The 21428-nt window shown below is 46.1% G+C and overlaps 1 protein-coding gene across 1 annotated transcript in view; it reads left to right on the forward strand.

Annotated features, from left to right (window-relative positions):
* Window positions 1-19618, forward strand: part of ttc27 (tetratricopeptide repeat domain 27) — a 70754-nt gene extending 51136 nt beyond the window's left edge. Inside the window, exons 13-20 of the mRNA XM_060879621.1 lie at window positions 3279-3506; window positions 4263-4361; window positions 4460-4512; window positions 5062-5227; window positions 15741-15938; window positions 16082-16193; window positions 18990-19090; window positions 19396-19618. Coding sequence (XP_060735604.1) covers window positions 3279-3506; window positions 4263-4361; window positions 4460-4512; window positions 5062-5227; window positions 15741-15938; window positions 16082-16193; window positions 18990-19090; window positions 19396-19521 — 1083 coding nt within the window. The 3' untranslated portion in view covers window positions 19522-19618. The remainder of the gene's footprint in view (window positions 1-3278; window positions 3507-4262; window positions 4362-4459; window positions 4513-5061; window positions 5228-15740; window positions 15939-16081; window positions 16194-18989; window positions 19091-19395) is intronic.
* Window positions 19619-21428: the final 1810 nt, after the last annotated feature.

Consider the following 21428-nt stretch of genomic DNA (forward strand, 5'->3'; position numbering starts at 1 on the left):
ACTGAGGGGTTAACACTGAGGGGCTAACACTGAGGGGCTAACACTGAGGGGCTAACACTGAGGGACTAACACTGAGGGGCTAACACTGAGGGGCTTACACTGAGGGGTTAACACTGAGGGGTTAACACTGAGGGGCTAACACTGAGGGGCTAACACTGAGGGGCTAACACTGAGGGGCTAACACTGAGGGATTGTCACTAAGGGGTAACACTGAGGGGTTAACACTGAGGGGCTAACACTGAGGGGGCTAACACTGAGGGGGCTAACACTGAGGGGCTAACACTGAGGGCTTATACTAAAGGGTTAACACTGAGGGGCTAACACTGAGGGGTTAACACTGAGGGATTGTCACTAAGGGGTAACACTGAGGGGTTAACACTGAGGGGCTAACACTGAGGGGCTAACACTGAGGGGCTAACACTGAGGGGCTAACACTGAGGGGCTTACACTGAGGGGGTTACACTGAGGGGCTAACACTGAGGGGGTTACACTGAGGGGGTTACACTGAGGGGCTAACACTGAGGGGTTAACACTGAGGGGTTAACACTGAGGGGTTAACACTGAGGGGCTAACACTGAGGGGCTAACACTGAGGGGTTAACACTGAGGGGCTAACACTGAGGGGCTAACACTGAGGGGCTAACACTGAGGGGTTAACACTGAGGGGTTAACACTGAGGGGCTAACACTGAGGGGCTAACACTGAGGGGCTAACACTGAGGGGCTAACACTGAGGGGCTAACACTGAGGGGCTAACACTGAGGGGCTAACACTGAGGGGCTAACACTGAGGGGCTAACACTGAGGGGCTAACACTGAGGGGTTAACACTGAGGGGCTAACACTGAGGGGCTAACACTGAGGGGCTAACACTGAGGGGCTAACACTGAGGGGCTAACACTGAGGGGCTAACACTGAGGGGCTAACACTGAGGGGCTAACACTGAGGGATTGTCACTAAGGGGTAACACTGAGGGGTTAACACTGAGGGGCTAACACTGAGGGGGCTAACACTGAGGGGGCTAACACTGAGGGGCTAACACTGAGGGCTTATACTAAAGGGTTAACACTGAGGGGTTAACACTGAGGGATTGTCACTAAGGGGTAACACTGAGGGGCTAACACTGAGGGGCTAACACTGAGGGATTGTCACTAAGGGGTAACACTGAGGGGCTAACACTGAGGGGCTAACACTGAGGGGCTAACACTGAGGGGTTAACACTGAGGGGGCTAACACTGAGGGGCTAACACTGAGGGGTTAACACTGAGGGGGCTAACACTGAGGGGTTAACACTGAGGGATTGTCACTAAGGGGTAACACTGAGGGGTTAACACTGAGGGGCTAACACTGAGGGCTTATACTAAAGGGTTAACACTGAGGGGCTAACACTGAGGGGCTAACACTGAGGGGTTAACACTGAGGGATTGTCACTAAGGGGTAACACTGAGGGGTTAACACTGAGGGGCTAACACTGAGGGCTTATACTAAAGGGTTAACACTGAGGGGCTAACACTGAGGGGCTAACACTGAGGGGCTAACATTGAGGGGTTAACACTGAGGGATTGTCACTAAGGGGTAACACTGAGGGCTTATACTAAAGGGTTAACACTGAGGGGCTAACACTGAGGGGCTAACACTGAGGGGCTAACACTGAGGGATTGTCACTAAGGGGTAACACTGAGGGGCTAACACTGAGGGGGCTAACACTGAGGGGGCTAACACTGAGGGGGCTAACACTGAGGGGCTAACACTGAGGGGGCTAACACTGAGGGGTTAACACTGAGGGATTGTCACTAAGGGGTAACACTGAGGGGCTAACACTGAGGGCTTATACTAAAGGGTTAACACTGAGGGGCTAACACTGAGGGGCTAACACTGAGGGATTGTCACTAAGGGGTAACACTGAGGGCTTATACTAAAGGGTTAACACTGAGGGGCTAACACTGAGGGGTTAACACTGAGGGGGCTAACACTGAGGGGCTAACACTGAGGGGCTAACACTGAGGGGCTAACACTGAGGGGTTAACACTGAGGGGTTAACAATAAGGGATTAACACTAAGGGCTAACACTGAGGGGCTAACACTGAGGGGCTAACACTGAGGGGCTAACACTGAGGGGCTAACACTGAGGGGCTAACACTGAGGGGCTAACACTGAGGGGCTAACACTGAGGGATTAACAATAAGGGATTAACACTAAGGGGTAACACTGAGGGGTTACACTGAGGGGTTAACACTGAGGGGTTAACAATAAGGGATTAACACTAAGGGCTAACACTGAGGGGCTAACACTGAGGGGCTAACACTGAGGGGCTAACACTGAGGGGCTAACACTGAGGGGCTAACACTGAGGGATTAACAATAAGGGATTAACACTAAGGGGTTACACTGAGGGGTTAACCAGTCTTTCGAAGCACTTCATCACTACTGAGGTCAGAGCTACAGGGCCGTAGTTGTTGAGGCAGGCGGGTTGGGGTTTCTTTGGGACAGGAACAATGGTGGACTGTTTGAAGCACGAGGGGACAACAGACTGCTCCAGTGAGAGGTTGAATATCTCAGTGAACACTGGTGCTAGCTGATCAGCGCAGGCTTTCAGACCCCGACCTGTGATGCTGTCTGGTCCTGCTGCCTTCCTGGTGTTCACTCTCCTGACTGCCCTCCTCACGTCACGCTCCGAGATGGTGAACGTTTACTTCTCCAGCTCTCTCATCGTGCATGCTGTCTGTGCCGCTAGCGCCGCTAGCCTGGTTAGCTGCAGCCTCGAAGCGAGTGTAAAAGGTGTTTAGCTCGTTAGCCAGAGAAGCGTCCGCGTTCTGTAGTCCGTAATGTTCCTTAGTCCCTGCCACAGGCTCCTAGAGCCACCATGTTGGAACTGTGACTCTAGGTTCCTCCCGTAGCGCCGCTTTGCTTCCTTCACCGCTCTGGGCACGCTGTAAGACGCACCCTTGTACTCGTCCATGTCCCCATGTCCATGTTCAGAGGCTGTCTGTGGGGTTTAAGTGTTAGGGTGTTGGGACTTTTGGTGTTGATTAGGGCACTATTCACAAAGTATTAAACACTATTATGGCACAAATTGGTGGTGTTGAGGGGTTATTGGGGTATTTAGGATTACATATTGTCTTCTGATTGAAATGTGGGACGTTTAAATGTGTTTTTAGAGATACATGTCAATTGGTGGTGTAATTCTGTATAAGAGGGGCATTAAGAGGTGATGTGTGAGTGTTGAGTTTGTGAGGAGTGTTAGTGTAAAATACAGAAGATCCATTGAAGGTCTGTTTCTCAGGCAGAGGAAATACTGAGACGAGAGCTGGAGAAGAAGGAAACTCCATCTCTTTATTGTCTCCTGGGTGACGTGTTAAAGGATCCGCAGTATTACGATCGATCCTGGGAGCTCTCCAAACACCGCAGCGCTCGGGCAAAAAGATCCCGAGCCCTCCATCACCTCCGAAATAAAGAGTTTCAGGAATGTGTGGAGTGTTTCGAACAATCGCTGGCCATCAATCCCATGCAGGTACACACACACACACACACACACACACACACACACACACACACACGTACAAGTATGTATACATAATGGTGTAGAAAAGACAGTGTAGTCAGAGGAAAAGAAAGAGAGTTGAGATGAAAGAGGGATAAATGGTGTCAGCTTTCCTCAAGTGATGAAAATCTTTTTTTCTCTCTTTTTTAATTTCCCTCCCTAACACAGCGTGAGACTCGACCGTGAGCCGCAATAACAGTGTAATTTAGCAGTGTTGGGCTGTAACGGCCCCGGTGTGATCCCTCACTCCTCCTCACTAACCTCCACCAATGAGAGGGGGATTAAGAACGAGGGGGAGGAAGGGAGGAATAATGGAATGGCTACAGAGAAAGATGCAGGAACAGATATTATAAAGAGGAGGAGAGTGAGAGAGTGAGAGAGAGAGAGAGAGAGAGAGAGAGAGAGAGAGAATGTAAGGAGAATGTTTGGACTTGGAGACATGGATGGATAGAGAAAGGGACAGGGACATGAAAAAGAGGAGGGCAGATGTTGATGTCATAGGACCATAAAGAAATCTGCATGAAACCTAACATTAAATTCAAGAGTAGAAGAGATTCATAACATTAATGAGGTTACTTAATAATTTAAAATACATCTCTCTCTCTCTCTTTGTCTCTCTGTCTGTCTCGCTCTCTTTGTCTCTCTCCCCCCCTCCTCTCTCTCTCTCTCTCTCTCTCTCTCTCTCTCTCCCTCTCCCCCTGTCTCTCTCCCCCCACCCCCCCCAAGCTGGGGGTGTGGTTCTCTTTAGGCTGTGCATATTTTGCGTTAGAGGGATATGAAGGAGCTGCTAAAGCCTTCCAGAGATGTGTGAGTCTGGAGCCAGATGTAAGTCACATGACCAGCTCTTGAGTCACATGACATTCTTTGCTAAAAATGTTGATGTTAAATGATCAGTGTTTATTTCTCTTTTATTGTGCATCCAGAACTCAGAGGCCTGGAACAATCTGTCAACAGCCTACATCAAACTGAGGAAGAAGTAAGGGAGGGATGGATGTTGTTGGATGGTTGGATGGATGTTGGATGGATGGATGTTGGATGGATGGATGGATAGATGATGTTGGATGGTTGGATGGATGGATGTTGATGGATGGATGGATGTTGTTGGATGGATGGATGTTGATGGATGGGTGAATGTTGGATGGATGGATGGATGGATGGATAGATGTTGGATGGTTGGACGGTTGTATGGATGGATGTTGTTGGATAGTTGAATGGATGTTGTTGGATGGTTGGATGTTGGATGGATGGATGTTGGATGGATGAATTAATTAATTGATGGATGGATGGATGGATGGATGTTGTTGGATGTTTGGATGGATGGATGTTGGATGGATGGATGGATGGATGGATGGATGGATGGATAGATGATGGATAGATGTTGGATGGTTGGACGGTTGTATGGATGGATGTTGTTGGATAGTTGAATGGATGTTGTTGGATGGTTGGATGTTGGATGGATGGATGAATTAATTGATGTTGTTGGATGGATGGATAAACTGTTGTGATGTGTGTGATGGTGTTCCAGAGAGAAAGCTTTCCGAACGCTGCAGGAGGCTCTGAAGTGTAACTTTGAGCGCTGGCAGATCTGGGAGAACTTCATCGCCGTGTGTACGGATGTGGGCGAGTTTGCAGAGGCCATTCGAGCATATCATCGTCTCCTGGACCTGAGGGACAAGTACAAGGACGTGGAGGTGAGACGGGACAGAGAGCATTTACAGATGTAGCTCTCACTGATAACAGGTGTCCTGAAGGTGTCCTGAAGGTGTCCTGAAGGTGTCCTGAAGGTGTCCTGAAGGTGTAAAGAGACCTGCAGCGAAACTGTCGTCTTTATCAAACACTTAACACTCGTCTTAACAACACTTAACACTCGTCCTTTTTGCCCTTAAATGAAAAGACTTCCTTTGTTTTGGTATTTGGAGCTTTATTTTAATTTTAGATCATTACATTGACTACTATTTATTATTTCATGGTTATTTATTTATTTATTTATTTATTTATTTATTTATTTACCTTTAGAGTCAGATTATTTATGTACTTTTTCTTTTCACTTCATCTTTTATTTTATCTGAATAAAATTATTTATCATTATAGACCAGTGTACTGTAAGTATGAAAAATGCTCAGTGACGTTTTTTATTATTACTGAAAAAGTACAACACACACACTCCACTCACACACACAGAAACACACACAACACACACACTCCACTCACACACAGAGAAACACACACAACACACACACTCCACTCACACACACAGAAACACACACAACACACACACTCCACTCACACACACAGAAACACACACAACACACACACTCCACTCACACACACAGAAACACACACAACACACACACTCCACTCACACACACAGAAACACACACACTCCACTCACACACAGAGAAACACACACAACACACACACTCCACTCACACACAGAGAATCACACACAACACACACACTCCACTCACACACACAGAAACACACACAACACACACACACTCCACTCACACACAGAGAAACACACACAACACACACACTCCACTCACACACAGAGAAACACACACAACACACACACTCCACTCACACACAGAGAAACACACACAACACACACACTCCACTCACACACAGAGAAACACACACAACACACACACTCCACTCACACAGAGAAACACACACTCCACTCACACACAGAGAAACACACACAACACACACACTCCACTCACACACACAGAAACACACACAACACACACACTCCACTCACACACACAGAAACACACACAACACACACACTCCACTCACACACAGAGAAACACACACAACACACACACTCCACTCACACACACAGAAACACACACAACACACACACTCCACTCACACACACAGAAACACACACAACACACACACTCCACTCACACACACAGAAACACACACAACACACACACTCCACTCACACACACAGAAACACACACACTCCACTCACACACAGAGAAACACACACAACACACACACTCCACTCACACACAGAGAATCACACACAACACACAAACTCCACTCACACACACAGAAACACACACAGAAACACACACAACACACACACTCCACTCACACACAGAGAATCAAACACAACACACACACACTCCACTCACACACACAGAAACACACACAACACACACTCCACTCACACACAGAGAATCACACACAACACACACACTCCACTCACACACAGAGAAACACACACAACACACACACTCCACTCACACACAGAGAAACACACACAACACACACACTCCACTCACACACAGAGAAACACACACAACACACACACTCCACTCACACACAGAGAAACACACACAACACACACACTCCACTCACACACAGAGAATCACACACAACACACACACTCCACTCACACACAGAGAAACACACACAACACACACACTCCACTCACACACAGAGAAACACACACAACACACACACTCCACTCACACACAGAGAAACACACACAACACACACACTCCACTCACACACAGAGAAACACACACAACACACACACTCCACTCACACACAGAGAAACACACACAACACACACACTCCACTCACACACAGAGAAACACACACAACACACACACTCCACTCACACACAGAGAAACACACACAACACACACACTCCACTCACACACAGAGAAACACACACAACACACACACTCCACTCACACACAGAGAAACACACACACTCCACTCACACACAGAGAAACACACACAACACACACACTCCACTCACACACAGAGAAACACACACAACACACACACTCCACTCACACACAGAGAAACACACACAACACACACACTCCACTCACACACAGAGAAACACAAAACACACACAACACACACTCCACTCACACACACAGAAACACGCACAACACACACTCCACTCACACACACAGAAACACGCACAACACACACACTCCACTCACACACACAGAAACACAAAACACACACAACACACACAACCTCACACACACACACACACAAAACACACACACACTCCAGTCACACACACAGAAACACAAAACTCACACACACACTCCACTCACACACACAGAAACACAAAACTCACACACACACTCTCCACACACGCACACTCCACTGACACACACAGAAACACAAAACACACACTCACACTCCACTCACACACACAGACACACTTACACACAAACAAAAAAACTCACACTCCACTCAACCACACACTCACACAAACACACACTCGCACTTCACTTACTCACACACATACACACACTCACACTCCACTCATACACACACACACTCTCACACTCCACTCACACACACACTCACATTCCACTCACACACATACTCACACACACACACACACTCATACTTCACTCACACACACTCACACAGGAAGTTTCAGGTAGAGGACTTGCGACTGTGCAGATTTGATTAAGACGGGTGTTAAAATGATAAAGCTGTCAAGCTGCAGCCGCGCACACACACACACACACACACACACACACACACACACACACTAGAGTCATTGTGAATAAAAAACATTGACGCAGTGTGACATGAAAAAGTCACAAAACTCGTTAGTGTGTGTCTCAGCTGCAATTAACACAAGATAACAAACAAAAACACATAACACTCACGCTAACAATTTCTTGGACCAGTTATCACACCAGCTGCTGTCGGCTACGAGCCGCTTGTTTTATCATTTCTCATTTTTACGTCTTTCCGATCATCAGTCGCGCTTTATTGCCCATTTCTCATTTTCTGCTGTGTGTGTGCTGAATGAAAAAATGGATGTAAACAAGTGGAAAAAAAACAACAGATTAATCTTTTCAGGAAAGCGTATGATCTTAATTCCAAACAATTAAATCAAAAGGAGTCGTTCTTGATGCTCTAAAGACCAGGAACCGATTGAAATATGTATCTGGGGTTAGTCAGTGTCGAGGAGAAAGGGACACAGCGGCCTGTCTGTGGTTTTGTTTCGTCTCATTCTCTAATTATAATTTCATTTTAAAAACGTCATTGATGGCAAACAGGACAAGTGAAAAAACAGTGCAGTACAGATAGTTACATAGACCACACCTCCTTTACTGGGACAGACACATAGACCACACCTCCTTTACTGGGACAGTCACATAGACCACACCTCCTTTACTGGGACAGTCACATAGACCACACCTCCTTTACTGGGACAGTCACATAGACCACACCTCCTTTACTGGGACAGACACATGGACCACACCTCCTTTACTGGGACAGACACATAGACCACACCTCCTTTACTGGGACAGACACATAGACCACACCTCCTTTACTGGGACAGTCACATAGACCACACCTCCTTTACTGGGACAGTCACATAGACCACACCTCCTTTACTGGGACAGTCACATAGACCACACCTCCTTTACTGGGACAGACACATGGACCACACCTCCTTTACTGGGACAGACACATAGACCACACCTCCTTTACTGGGACAGTCACATAGACCACACCTCCTTTACTGGGACAGTCACATAGACCACACCTCCTTTACTGGGACAGTCACATAGACCACACCTCCTTTACTGGGACAGACACATGGACCACACCTCCTTTACTGGGACAGACACATAGACCACACCTCCTTTACTGGGACAGACACATAGACCACACCTCCTTTACTGGGACAGACACATAGACCACACCTCCTTTACTGGGACAGTCACATAGACCACACCTCCTTTACTGGGACAGTCACATAGACCACACCTCCTTTACTGGGACAGACACATAGACCACACCTCCTTTACTGGGACAGTCACATAGACCACACCTCCTTTACTGGGACAGACACATGGACCACACCTCCTTTACTGGGACAGACACATAGACCACACCTCCTTTACTGGGACAGACACATAGACCACACCTCCTTTACTGGGACAGACACATAGACCACACCTCCTTTACTGGGACAGTCACATAGACCACACCTCCTTTACTGGGACAGTCACATAGACCACACCTCCTTTACTGGGACAGACACATAGACCACACCTCCTTTACTGGGACAGACACATAGACCACACCTCCTTTACTGGAACAGACACATAGACCACACCTCCTTTACTGGGACAGACACATAGACCACACCTCCTTTACTGGGACAGACACATGGACCACACCTCCTTTACTGGGACAGACACATGGACCACACCTCCTTTACTGGGACAGACAAAATAGACCACACCTCCTTTACTGGGACAGACAAAATAGACCACACCTCCTTTACTGGGACAGTCACATGGACCACACCTCCTTTACTGGGACAGACACATGGACCACACCTCCTTTACTGGGACAGACACATGGACCACACCTCCTTTACTGGGACAGTCACATGGACCACACCTCCTTTACTGGGACAGTCACATGGACCACACCTCCTTTACTGGGACAGTCACATGGACCACACCTCCTTTACTGGGACAGTCACATGGACCACACCTCCTTTACTGGGACAGACACATGGACCACACCTCCTTTACTGGGACAGTCACATAGACCACACCTCCTTTACTGGGACAGACACATAGACCACACCTCCTTTACTGGGACAGTCACATAGACCACACCTCCTTTACTGGGACAGTCACATAGACCACACCTCCTTTACTGGGACAGTCACATAGACCACACCTCCTTTACTGGGACAGACACATAGACCACACCTCCTTTACTGGGACAGTCACATAGACCACACCTCCTTTACTGGGACAGTCACATAGACCACACCTCCTTTACTGGGACAGTCGCATAGACCACACCTCCTTTACTGGGACAGACACATGGACCACACCTCCTTTACTGGGACAGACACATAGACCACACCTCCTTTACTGGGACAGACACATAGACCACACCTCCTTTACTGGGACAGACACATAAACCACACCTCCTTTACTGGCACAGTCACATAGACCACACCTCCTTTACTGGGACAGACACATGGACCACACCTCCTTTACTGGGACAGACACATAGACCACACCTCCTTTACTGGCACAGTCACATAGACCACACCTCCTTTACTGGGACAGACACATGGACCACACCTCCTTTACTGGGACAGACACATAGACCACACCTCCTTTACTGGGACAGACACATAGACCACACCTCCTTTACTGGGACAGACACATAGACCACACCTCCTTTACTGGGACAGACACATAGACCACACCTCCTTTACTGGGACAGACACATAGACCACACCTCCTTTACTGGGACAGTCACATAGACCACACCTCCTTTACTGGGACAGTCACATAGACCACACCTCCTTTACTGGGACAGTCACATGGACCACACCTCCTTTACTGGGACAGACACATGGACCACACCTCCTTTACTGGGACAGACACATAGACCACACCTCCTTTACTGGCACAGTCACATAGACCACACCTCCTTTACTGGGACAGACACATGGACCACACCTCCTTTACTGGGACAGACACATAGACCACACCTCCTTTACTGGGACAGACACATGGACCACACCTCCTTTACTGGGACAGACACATGGACCACACCTCCTTTACTGGGACAGTCACATGGACCACACCTCCTTTACTGGGACAGTCACATGGACCACACCTCCTTTACTGGGACAGTCACATGGACCACACCTCCTTTACTGGGACAGTCACATGGACCACACCTCCTTTACTGGGACAGTCACATGGACCACACCTCCTTTACTGGGACAGTCACATGGACCACACCACCTTTACTGGGACAGTCACATGGACCACACTTCCTTTACTGGGACAGTCACATGGACCACACCTCCTTTACTGGGACAGACACATGGACCACACCTCCTTTACTGGGACAGACACATGGACCACACCTCCTTTACTGGGACAGACACATGGACCACACCTCCTTTACTGGGACAGACACATGGACCACACCTCCTTTACTGGGACAGACACATAGACCACACCTCCTTTACTGGGACAGTCACATAGACATTTACATTTACATTTACACCATGTGACAGACCCCCTTATCCAGAGCGACGTACATAAGTGCTTAAATCTCTAACATTGAATACATTAATGCTGGCTCACTAAGTTACATACTTAAGATACCATGAGTTTAAAACATTTGTTCAAAGTTACAATGAAAGTGTCAAAGGTGTGTTTTTTTTTTTTGTTTTTTTTTAAATGCAAAAGAATGAAAGAAGTGCTAGTTGAAGTGTTTCCTGAATAAGTAGGTCTTCAACCGCCGCTTGAAAATAGCCAGTGACTCAGCTGTCCGGACCTCTAGGGGAAGTTCGTTCCACCACCTTGGTGCCAGTACAGAGAAGAGTCTTGTAGTATACTTGCCTCTTACCCTGAGAGATGGTGGAACCAGTCGAGCAGTGCTGGTAGATCGGAGGGTGCGGGGTGCAGTGCGAGGAGTTATGAGGGCTTTGAGGTAAGAGGGAGCTGGTCTGTTTTTGGCTTTGTAGGCCAGCATCAGTGTTTTGAATCTGATGCGTGCAGCTACCGGAAGCCAGTGGAGGGATCGCAGCAGCGGGGTGGTATGCGAGAACTTTGGCAGGTTGAAAACAAGCCGGGCAGCTGCATTTTGGATCATTTGCAGAGGACGGATTGCGTTCATAGGTAGACCTGCCAGCAGTGCATTGCAGTAATCCAGTCTAGAAATGACAAGAGACTGAACAAGTACCTGAGCAGCCTGTGTGGACAGAAATGGTCGAATCCTTCTAATGTTGTAGAGAAGAAACCGACATGAGCGAGTCACATTAGCAACATGAGAGGAAAAGGACAGTTGATTGTCCATGGTTACCCCAAGGTTGCGAGCTGTGGCTGAAGGGGAGATCAGATCGTTGTGCAAGGATATAGCAAGATCATGACCTGGGGATGAATCACCTGGGATGAAGAGCAGCTCAGTTTTGCTAGGATTAAGCTTTAACTGATGAGCAGTCATCCATGATGAAATTTCTGCCAGACATGCAGAGATCCGGTCAGAAGCTGTGGTATCTGAGGGTGGGAAAGAGAAGATAAGTTGTGTATCATCAGCATAGCAGTGGTAAGAGAACCCATGTGAGGAAATAACTTCACCAAGAGAGTGAGTATACAGGGAGAAAAGAAGAGGACCAAGTACTGAGCCTTGTGGGACGCCAGTGGAGAGTCTGCGTGGAGCAGATGTCACTCCCCTCCATGTTACCTGATATGAGCGTCCTTCCAGGTAGGAAGCGAACCATTCCCAAGCTGATCCGCAAATCCCAAGACTCCTGAGGGTGGCTAAGAGAGTCTTATGGTTGACCGTATCAAACGCTGCTGAAAGGTCAAGGAGGATAAGGACGGATGAGAGATTGGCTGATCTAGCAGCATGTAGTTTCTCAGAGACATCTAAAAGGGCTGTCTCTGTGGAATGAGCTGCTTTAAAGCCAGACTGGGGTCTTGGAGGTTGTTCTGTGAGAGATAGACAGACAGTTGATTAAAGACAATGCGTTCAAGAATTTTTGAAAGAAACGAGAGAAGTGATACCGGTCTGTAGTTACTGATGTCTGATGGATCCAGAGCAGGTTTCTTCAGGATGGGAATGACCCTTGCTCTCTTGAAGGTAGTTGGTGCCTGACCAGATGCTATGGATCTATTGGTGATAGTTGTAATGAAGGGCAGAAGGTCTTGCGAGATGGTCTGGAGCAAAGTGGAAGGGAGTGGATCCAATGGGCAGGTGGTAGGATTGCAAGACTGGATGAGTTTTAGAATCTCTTCTGCTGTTACATTTGAGAAATGTGACAACAAAGGTGTAGGGGAGTCCATACTCTGAGATGTAAGTGCAGTCGGGGCTGAAGTGAAGGTCCGGCAGATTTCCTCAATCTTCTGGTAGAAAGAAGCAAAGTCTTCTGCAGTCAGGGAGGATGAAGAAGGTGCAGCCGGGGGGTTGAGCAGAGAAGAGATGATGTTGTGGAATTTCCGAGGGTCATTTGAGGAAGCTTCAAGCTTTTCCTTGTAGAAGGAAGTCTTGGCAGAAGTCACATCTGAGGAGAACTTGGCCATGAGTGTTCGGTAAGAATCAAGATCTGCATCAAGTTGTGATTTCTTCCACTTTCTCTCTGATGATCTTAGCTCTCTTCGATTGTTGCGCAGCACATCTGAAAGCCAAGGAGCAGAACAAGAAGTTTTCTTGGGTTTAGTGGACATAGGGCAGAGGAAGTCCATAGTTGAGGAAAGAGATGAGAGGAAAGTATCTGTGGCCGAGTCCAAGGGCAGTGAGGAAAAAGACTCAGGATCAGGAAGGGAAGAAAGAGTGCCAGAAGCTACAGAAGAAGGGGAGACAGAGTAAAGGTTGCGGCGGGTAAGAGCGAGGGGGTGAGAGGTAGTGAGAGGGAAGAAGAATGTAGCTTGTCAGAGGGGAGGTTGAAGTCACCAAGCACTGTCAGGGGGGAGCTATCAGAAGGGAAAGCACTAAGCAGTGTGTCCATTTCTTCCAAGAAGTCACCTAGGGGACCAGGAGGGCGGTAAACAACAATGATAACAAGGTTAATTGGAGAGGTAACTGAAATGGCATGGAATTATGGAAAAGAGGAGATGGTTAAATGAGACAAGAGGAGAGGTGTAAAGCACCATTTCTTTGACAGCAATAAACCTGTACCACCACCCCTGCCTGTTGCTCGTGGTGAGTGAGAGAAAGCATAGGCAGAGGAAAAAAGCAGCTGGCGTAGCAGTGTTCTGTGGGGATATCCAGGTCTCTGTTAGCACAAGAAAATCAAAGGAGTAATGGGAAGTTAAAGCAGAGATAAAATCAGCTTTTTTCACAGCAGACTGGCAATTCCAGAGCCCACCTACCCCCACTGTTTGAGACTTACACAACAGAGGAGGGTAGATGAGGTTACTGGGATTGTGACCTCTGCTCTGTGGACGAGAGTGTCTGCGAGTGTAGGAATTGAGTACAGAGATGGGTTTAAGGCACATATTTGCAGTCAAGAGTGAGAATTAAGGTATGGTAGAATATAGCAAAACAGTATTAGACACAAAGTTTACAATGAGAGAGAGAGAGAGAGAGAGATACTTACAAACCGCTGGCTCACCTTCAATTTAAATAGGTAAGCCCTGCCCCCAATTCACACCTTAAGGTAGACTGAAACTACTCCTGATTAATCAGCTGAGAGAACAACAAGGACCAACACTATAAAAATCAACAATGGTATAGAATAGAACAATTCAAATCACACAACTCTAGAACAAAGTGAGTTAAGCAGATAGTATACAAAAGTCAGGAACCTACTTTACCAGAAGACAATATATTCAAATGAAGAGAGTTAAAGCACACTTCCTTCCTTCAACACTTCCACACTTGAAGAGAGTTAGACCACACCTCCTTTACTGGGACAGTCACATAGACCACACCTCCTTTACTGGGACAGACACATAGACCACACCTCCTTTACTGGGACAGACACATAGACCACACCTCCTTTACTGGGACAGTCACATAGACCACACCTCCTTTACTGGGACAGTCACATAGACCACACCTCCTTTACTGATAAACACAGACCACGCCTCCTTTACTGGGACAGTCACATAGACCACACCTCCTTTACTGGGACAGTCACATAGACCACACCTCCTTTACTGGGACAGTCACATAGACCACACCTCCTTTACTGGGACAGTCACATAGACCACACCTCTTTTACTGATACACAGACCACGCCTCCTTTACTGATAATCACATAGACCATACCTCCTTTACTGATAAACACAGACCACGCCTCCTTTACTGGGACAGTCACATAGACCACACCTCCTTTACTAATAAACACAGACCACACCTCCTTTAGACCATGCCTCCTTTACTGATAAACACATAGAACATGCCTCCTTTACTAAGACAGACACATTGACCACGCCTGCTTTACTAAGACAAACACTTAGACCACGCCTCCTTAACTAAGGCAGACACATAGAACATGCCTCCTTTACTAAGACAATCAAAAATACCACACCTCCTTTACTAAGGCAGACACATAGACCATGCCTTCTTTACTGATAGACACATAGACCACACCTCCTTTAATAAGACAATCACACAGACCACGCCTCCTTTACTGACAATTACACAGACCACGCCTCCTTCACTCAAACTGACGTATTCTTTTATATCTTACAGGTTCTGGAGATTCTGGTCAGAGCGGTGGTTGAAGACCTGCCTGATCACCGTGGCGACCGGGCATCCAATCACAGAGCCAAGTTGCAGGAGCTGTTGGGCCGAGTCTCTGCCAGCTGCAGCACCGACGCCCAAATATGGAAACAGTACGCGCGTCTCTATGGTGGTGGCCAGAGCGACAACAGAGAGGACAACGAGAAGGTGGAGCTTGAAGACTTCTCCTGTCCCATCAGATCTGTCTTAATGAAACACTGCTTAGTTTAATAGAGTGAGCAGATGGTTATTAATTTATCATTAGATTCTTAGAAGTGTGTGTGTGTGTGTGTGTGTGTGTGTGTGTGTAGGCCTTGCACTTCCTGTCTAAAGCGCACCGGTATGAGACGCAGAAATCAGGATGGGAGAAAGACCCGAGCAGCTTTAAAGAGGTGATGATGGGAGCCGTAGACATGGCCACTGGTGAGTGTGTACAGATTTACACTCCAACTCATTTAAATATTCAAATTAATTTGTGTCCATTTTAACGAGTATATATCTTTTCATTTGTTTACACTCAGTAAGTCTTTATCCTTGACGTTCAGCATTAACTTAAACAACCCTACTTATTCCAACACACTCCTAAATACTCTTCTTCTTCATCCATGTTGGATCTTAATCTCTGTGTTCTTCCTGTTTGTGTGTCTATAAAGTCATGTATAAGTACTGAACACATCTGTGTGTGGTGCTGCTGTAGGAAAATAATCAAGTGCAACACAGTGGCGTGATGAAGCATTTCCTCTACCAGCACGTTGCAGTGTTTTATTTACAGAGGAACCCACCAACATCTGCAGTGTGTTTAACACACAACCACACGTCATACTGTTCTTATCCAGATTCACCTCTGACTGTTCCTAAGTGCTGACACCTTCTACACATCATACACAAACATCTCTTTATTCCCACAGGAGATGTTTATCTGATCAAATAGTTTAAAGTAGGTGATAAACATTTCAACATGAATGTGTTTCTGTGTGAAAGCTTTAATAAGTTCAGGAGAACAAAACAGATGATGTGTGTTTTTTTTGTTCTTTATTAAATCTGTGAACCTGACTGTCTGGAACTTATTTAGAGTTTGCTGTGTGTGTGCGAGTGTAGGTGGATGTGCGTGTGTGCGCGTGCTCGTGTGTGCTTGTGTGTGTGTGCTTGTGTGTGTCCATCCTTGTGTATGTGTCCATCCTTGTGTGTGTGTGTGTGTGCACAAAAACTGATCTGATATGAAACTGGTCTCTCTTTCCATTAATATCAATTATACATTAATAACACACTCACACACACTCACATGCACACACACATCTCCACCTTTTGTCCTTAAGGGGCTCCACTGATCTGAGTAATTCATAAAGTAGCTGATGTGAGATACTGTGCCACCCCACCTACTCCATACTGTGTGTGTGTGTTTAAGCATTGTGACATGTCATTTTTCTTATGTGCCCATTACTGTGTAGCTGCATTATTTCTGCCATTTAACACCGTACAGTATATATATCTGTCTGTTTTATTGTGTGTGCGCGCGTGCGTGAGGGCGTGCGTGAGGGCGAGCGTGAGGGCGTGCGTGAGGGCGAGCGTGAGGGCGAGCGTGAGGGCGAGCGTGAGTGCGTGCGTGAGTAAGTGCGTGTGAGTGCGTGTGTGAGTGCGTGTGTGCGTGCGTGAGTGAATGCGTGTGTGAGTGCGTGTGTTTGAGTGAGTGTGTGAGTGAGTAAGTGGTGCGTGTGTGAGTGAGTAAGTGCGTGTGTGAGTAAGTGCGCGTGTGTGAGTGTGAGTAAGTGCGTGTGTGAGTGAGTGAGTGCGTGTGTGTGCGCATGCGTGTGTTATTAGTGAGTGTGAGCGTGTGTGAGTGCATGCAAGTGAGTGCGTGTGTGTGCGTGCGTGTGTTATTAGTGAGTGAGCGCGTGTGTAAGTGAGTGGGTGAGTGCATGTGTGAGTGCGTGCGTGTGTTATTAGTGAGTGTGAGTGCGCGAGTGTGTGTGTGCATTAATCACATCACTTTGACCTTTGCTGCTGGTCACAGCTTGAGAAGACAGTGTGTGTAAGAGTAAGATAATGGGTGTGTGTAAGCATACAGCTGATGCATTATGGAAAATATTCTGATACTTCTGATGAAAACATGAGCACACACACACACACACGCACGCACGAACACACACACACACACACACACACAGAGTGCTGTTAAGTCTGAGTTAGTGCAGTGTCCCCTGTATAGTTATCTAGTCGACATCACCTGTAGTTTCTTCGTGTAGTAATTGTGTTGTTACCTCGTCTGTAGCCCCTGTGTAGTTACCCACTGTGTGGTTTTGTGTAGTTACCCACTGTGTGGTTTTGTGTAGTTACCCACTGTGCGGTTTTGTGTAGTTACCCACTGTGCGGTTTTGTGTAGTTACCCACTGTGCGGTTTTGTGTAGTTACCCACTGTGCGGTTTTGTGTAGTTACCCACTGTGCGGTTTTGTGTAGTTACCCACTGTGTGGTTTTGTGTAGTTACCCACTGTGCGGTTTTGTGTAGTTACCCACTGTGTGGTTTTGTGTAGTTACCTGATGTGTGTCCTGCATTGTAACCCAAGCTGTGTCCATTCTGTCATAGCCTGATATGACCCATAGTGATCAGCTGCACCATGTGTTCTGTATTGTTGCTCTATCTGCCTCCTTCTAGCCCTCTTTGTTGTGTTGAGCTTCATCCTGCCCCCTACAGTTCATCTGTAGAATGACCTTGTGGACTGACCATTTAGTGACCGTTTCAGACGATCTGCAGGAGTGACGTTACAAACAACGGCTCATTACCACTGAGATGAACACAGTGATGGAGAAAGGTCACACACTCATCTGTGTACTTGTCATCCATCCTCCTCCTCATGTCAGCTGTGTGTGTGTGTGTGTGTGTGAGAGAGAGTGAGAGAGAGAGAGAGAGAGAGAGAGAGAGATTACACATTGAGTTGAAAAACGATGCTGTTCAAGTTCACCGGGACAAACAGACTGAGAAGAACTATTACACACACACACACACACACACGCACACACGCACACACACACACACACACTTTTTCTTCCCCACACAGTAGCACATTTTTAATGACACTGTGCCCTTTTACCCCAGAAGCTCTCTGTCTCTGAAGTTTAATGTTTAATGTTGACCTCCATCACTCTGTCTCACACCCACTGATCTGAAGGTGTTTAATAAGCTTCTCTTTGTCCTCTCTCTCTCTCTCTCTCTCTCTCTCAGTAACTCTCCGCTGTAGCAGGGAAAAGTCAAATCCTCTGGAAGCACTTCAGTTACTCACGTCGGCTCGTCTCAGTCTGAAGAGCTTAGACGCTAAAGCTAAAGTCAGTAGCAGTACTTCCTTCGATCACTCGATCACTCGATCACTCCATCCTCAACCTTAATTACATTGTTATTAAATAGGTTAGCTTTCACTCATGTTATATCAAGCTTTTACTGTTTTATTTAGCGTTCACTCGTTAGGCTAGATTTCTATAATTAGCATATCTATTGTGTTAGCTTTTACTTGCTAAATTAGCTTTTGCTCCCTAGATTAGTTTTCCAGGTCCGTTCCACCCATTTTATACTGTAAGAGAACAATTCATGTCGATATTATACAAACTTTAAACCTTGTGTTTGATCTCCACAGCAACTCTACACTGACGTAGCGACTGGTGAAATTCACCTTGAGCTCCAAGATGACGTAGCGCAACTGAAACGTCTTATCACAGAGCTACAGGACCTGAGCGCCGAGCTGCGGAGCCAATCAGAATAATATCCTGTACGAAGCTCCGCCCTGTCCTGTGTATACTAAAAGTGTGCTAATAAACTGTTAGTCATGAAAATTCAGAATAAAGGATTTTTTTAACTCACTGCCTTTTTTCTTCACCCCGAAAGTGATGTTTAGGTGATGCTTTGCTAGTCAACTACACTAACGTGTTAATTAAAGTAGACAATGTTGTGAATTAAAAAAATAAATAAAGTTGATTAAGCGTCTCTCATCCTGTAAATAAAGAAATGAACTTATTATATAATCAGGTGGACTTGCAGGAAATGAAACTAGAAAACATTTTAATACATTTTAAGCTCAGATTAAAGACAATTTACACAAAATATTAATATAAACATTTGAGAAAACTTTCTTAAAACTAACTGAGAAAAGCTTTAGGTGTAAAATATGAGAGTTTTTAATTTTTTTTTGTTTTTGAATCACTTCAGTTTTCTTGTTTTTAGAATGTGGCTTTTATTTCCAGAGAAACTTTTAATCTAAATATGTTGGTTTTAGTTAAAATATAATTGTAAATGTTTGCACTTATCAGGCTTCATCTTTCATTTATCTTTCTTTCTGATGACGTTTTTACCTTATATGGGTGTCGTCTTTTTGTTCGTTCTTGATATCAGCCTCTGTCTAGTGAATGTTTGTTTAAGACCAGACAAAAAACTGTCGTCCCGAGAGTTCCCTGAACTCGGCTTACTCCCAAAACTGGACTTTTTTTTGACTGTGGGGGGAAAACCAGAGTGTGTTCAGAATGTGGAGAATGTTGATGATGAACTGTTTGTTAACGCATAATGTTGCATCATCCTTCTGGGAATAAAGAGAAAGAACTCGCTCGTCTTTTCCTGCAGGACTTCAGGAGATGACATCACACTTTATATAAATATCCACACAAGGCTCCAGAAATGTTTAATAGTTTTAACAGTTTAGCTAGCAAAGCATGACCACCTACTGAAATTAGATGCAGATCTGAACACAAAGCAGAAGTGTGTGTATCAGAAACTCCTCAGTTTTTGTTTTACTTAATTTTCATTAATATTCTTTTAGTGGTCAGATGTTGATGACTTGTCTCTGACAGTAGAGCACTTTTATATTAAAGCACTCGCTCTGATACTTTATGGTTTCTATAGTAACTGTTAGTAATGCCTTGCCTTCTGTTTAATCGTTGTTTGTGACGTTTTCTGTAATGTGTTAACATCGCAGGTTTACAGAAATACAGATATCAATTTTAAACTTGTAAATATATAATAAAATGTAAATATTTGTCTCTAATAACTAAGCCAGAGATGACGGTGGCAAAGAAAACTCCCTGAGACTGCATGTTGACTCCACATCCATTTTGACTCCTCCCACATTTACGTGACGTGACATACAACTAAGTACGGTGACCCATACTCAGAATGCATTTAACCCATCCAAAGTGCACACACACACCATGAACACACACCCGGAGCAGTGGGCAGCCATTTATACTGCGGCACCCGGGGAGCAGTTGGGGGGTTCGGTGCCTTGCTAAAGGGCACCTCAGTCGTGGTATTGCCGGCCCGAGACTCGAGGAGTCAAACTCTCTAACCATTAGGCCACGACTTCCCTGTGCTACCTGTGCTGACCTCACCAAAGTTGACTCATGTTACTGCTGGGATTCCTGCCATGTTCCAAACTCCATCTTACACATGCTTCAGGTGACCTGTTCAGGAGTCCGTCCCATCATTACATTCACTAAAAAACATAAACATTTGCTCTGATATGATGTCACTATGAAATCATACACCGTGATGAGAAGCAAAGCAGCACCTGTAAGGTATCAGCAGGTCTCAGCTGCTTCCTAAGAAAAAAAGCTTCAATTCCTGGAAGTTTGTCGACCTTTTAAGAAGCGATGGGACCTCCAGAAGACTGAAACTGAACAA

This window comes from Tachysurus vachellii, chromosome 10, assembly GCF_030014155.1.
Source record: "Tachysurus vachellii isolate PV-2020 chromosome 10, HZAU_Pvac_v1, whole genome shotgun sequence".
NCBI classification, from domain to species: Eukaryota; Metazoa; Chordata; class Actinopteri; order Siluriformes; family Bagridae; genus Tachysurus; species Tachysurus vachellii.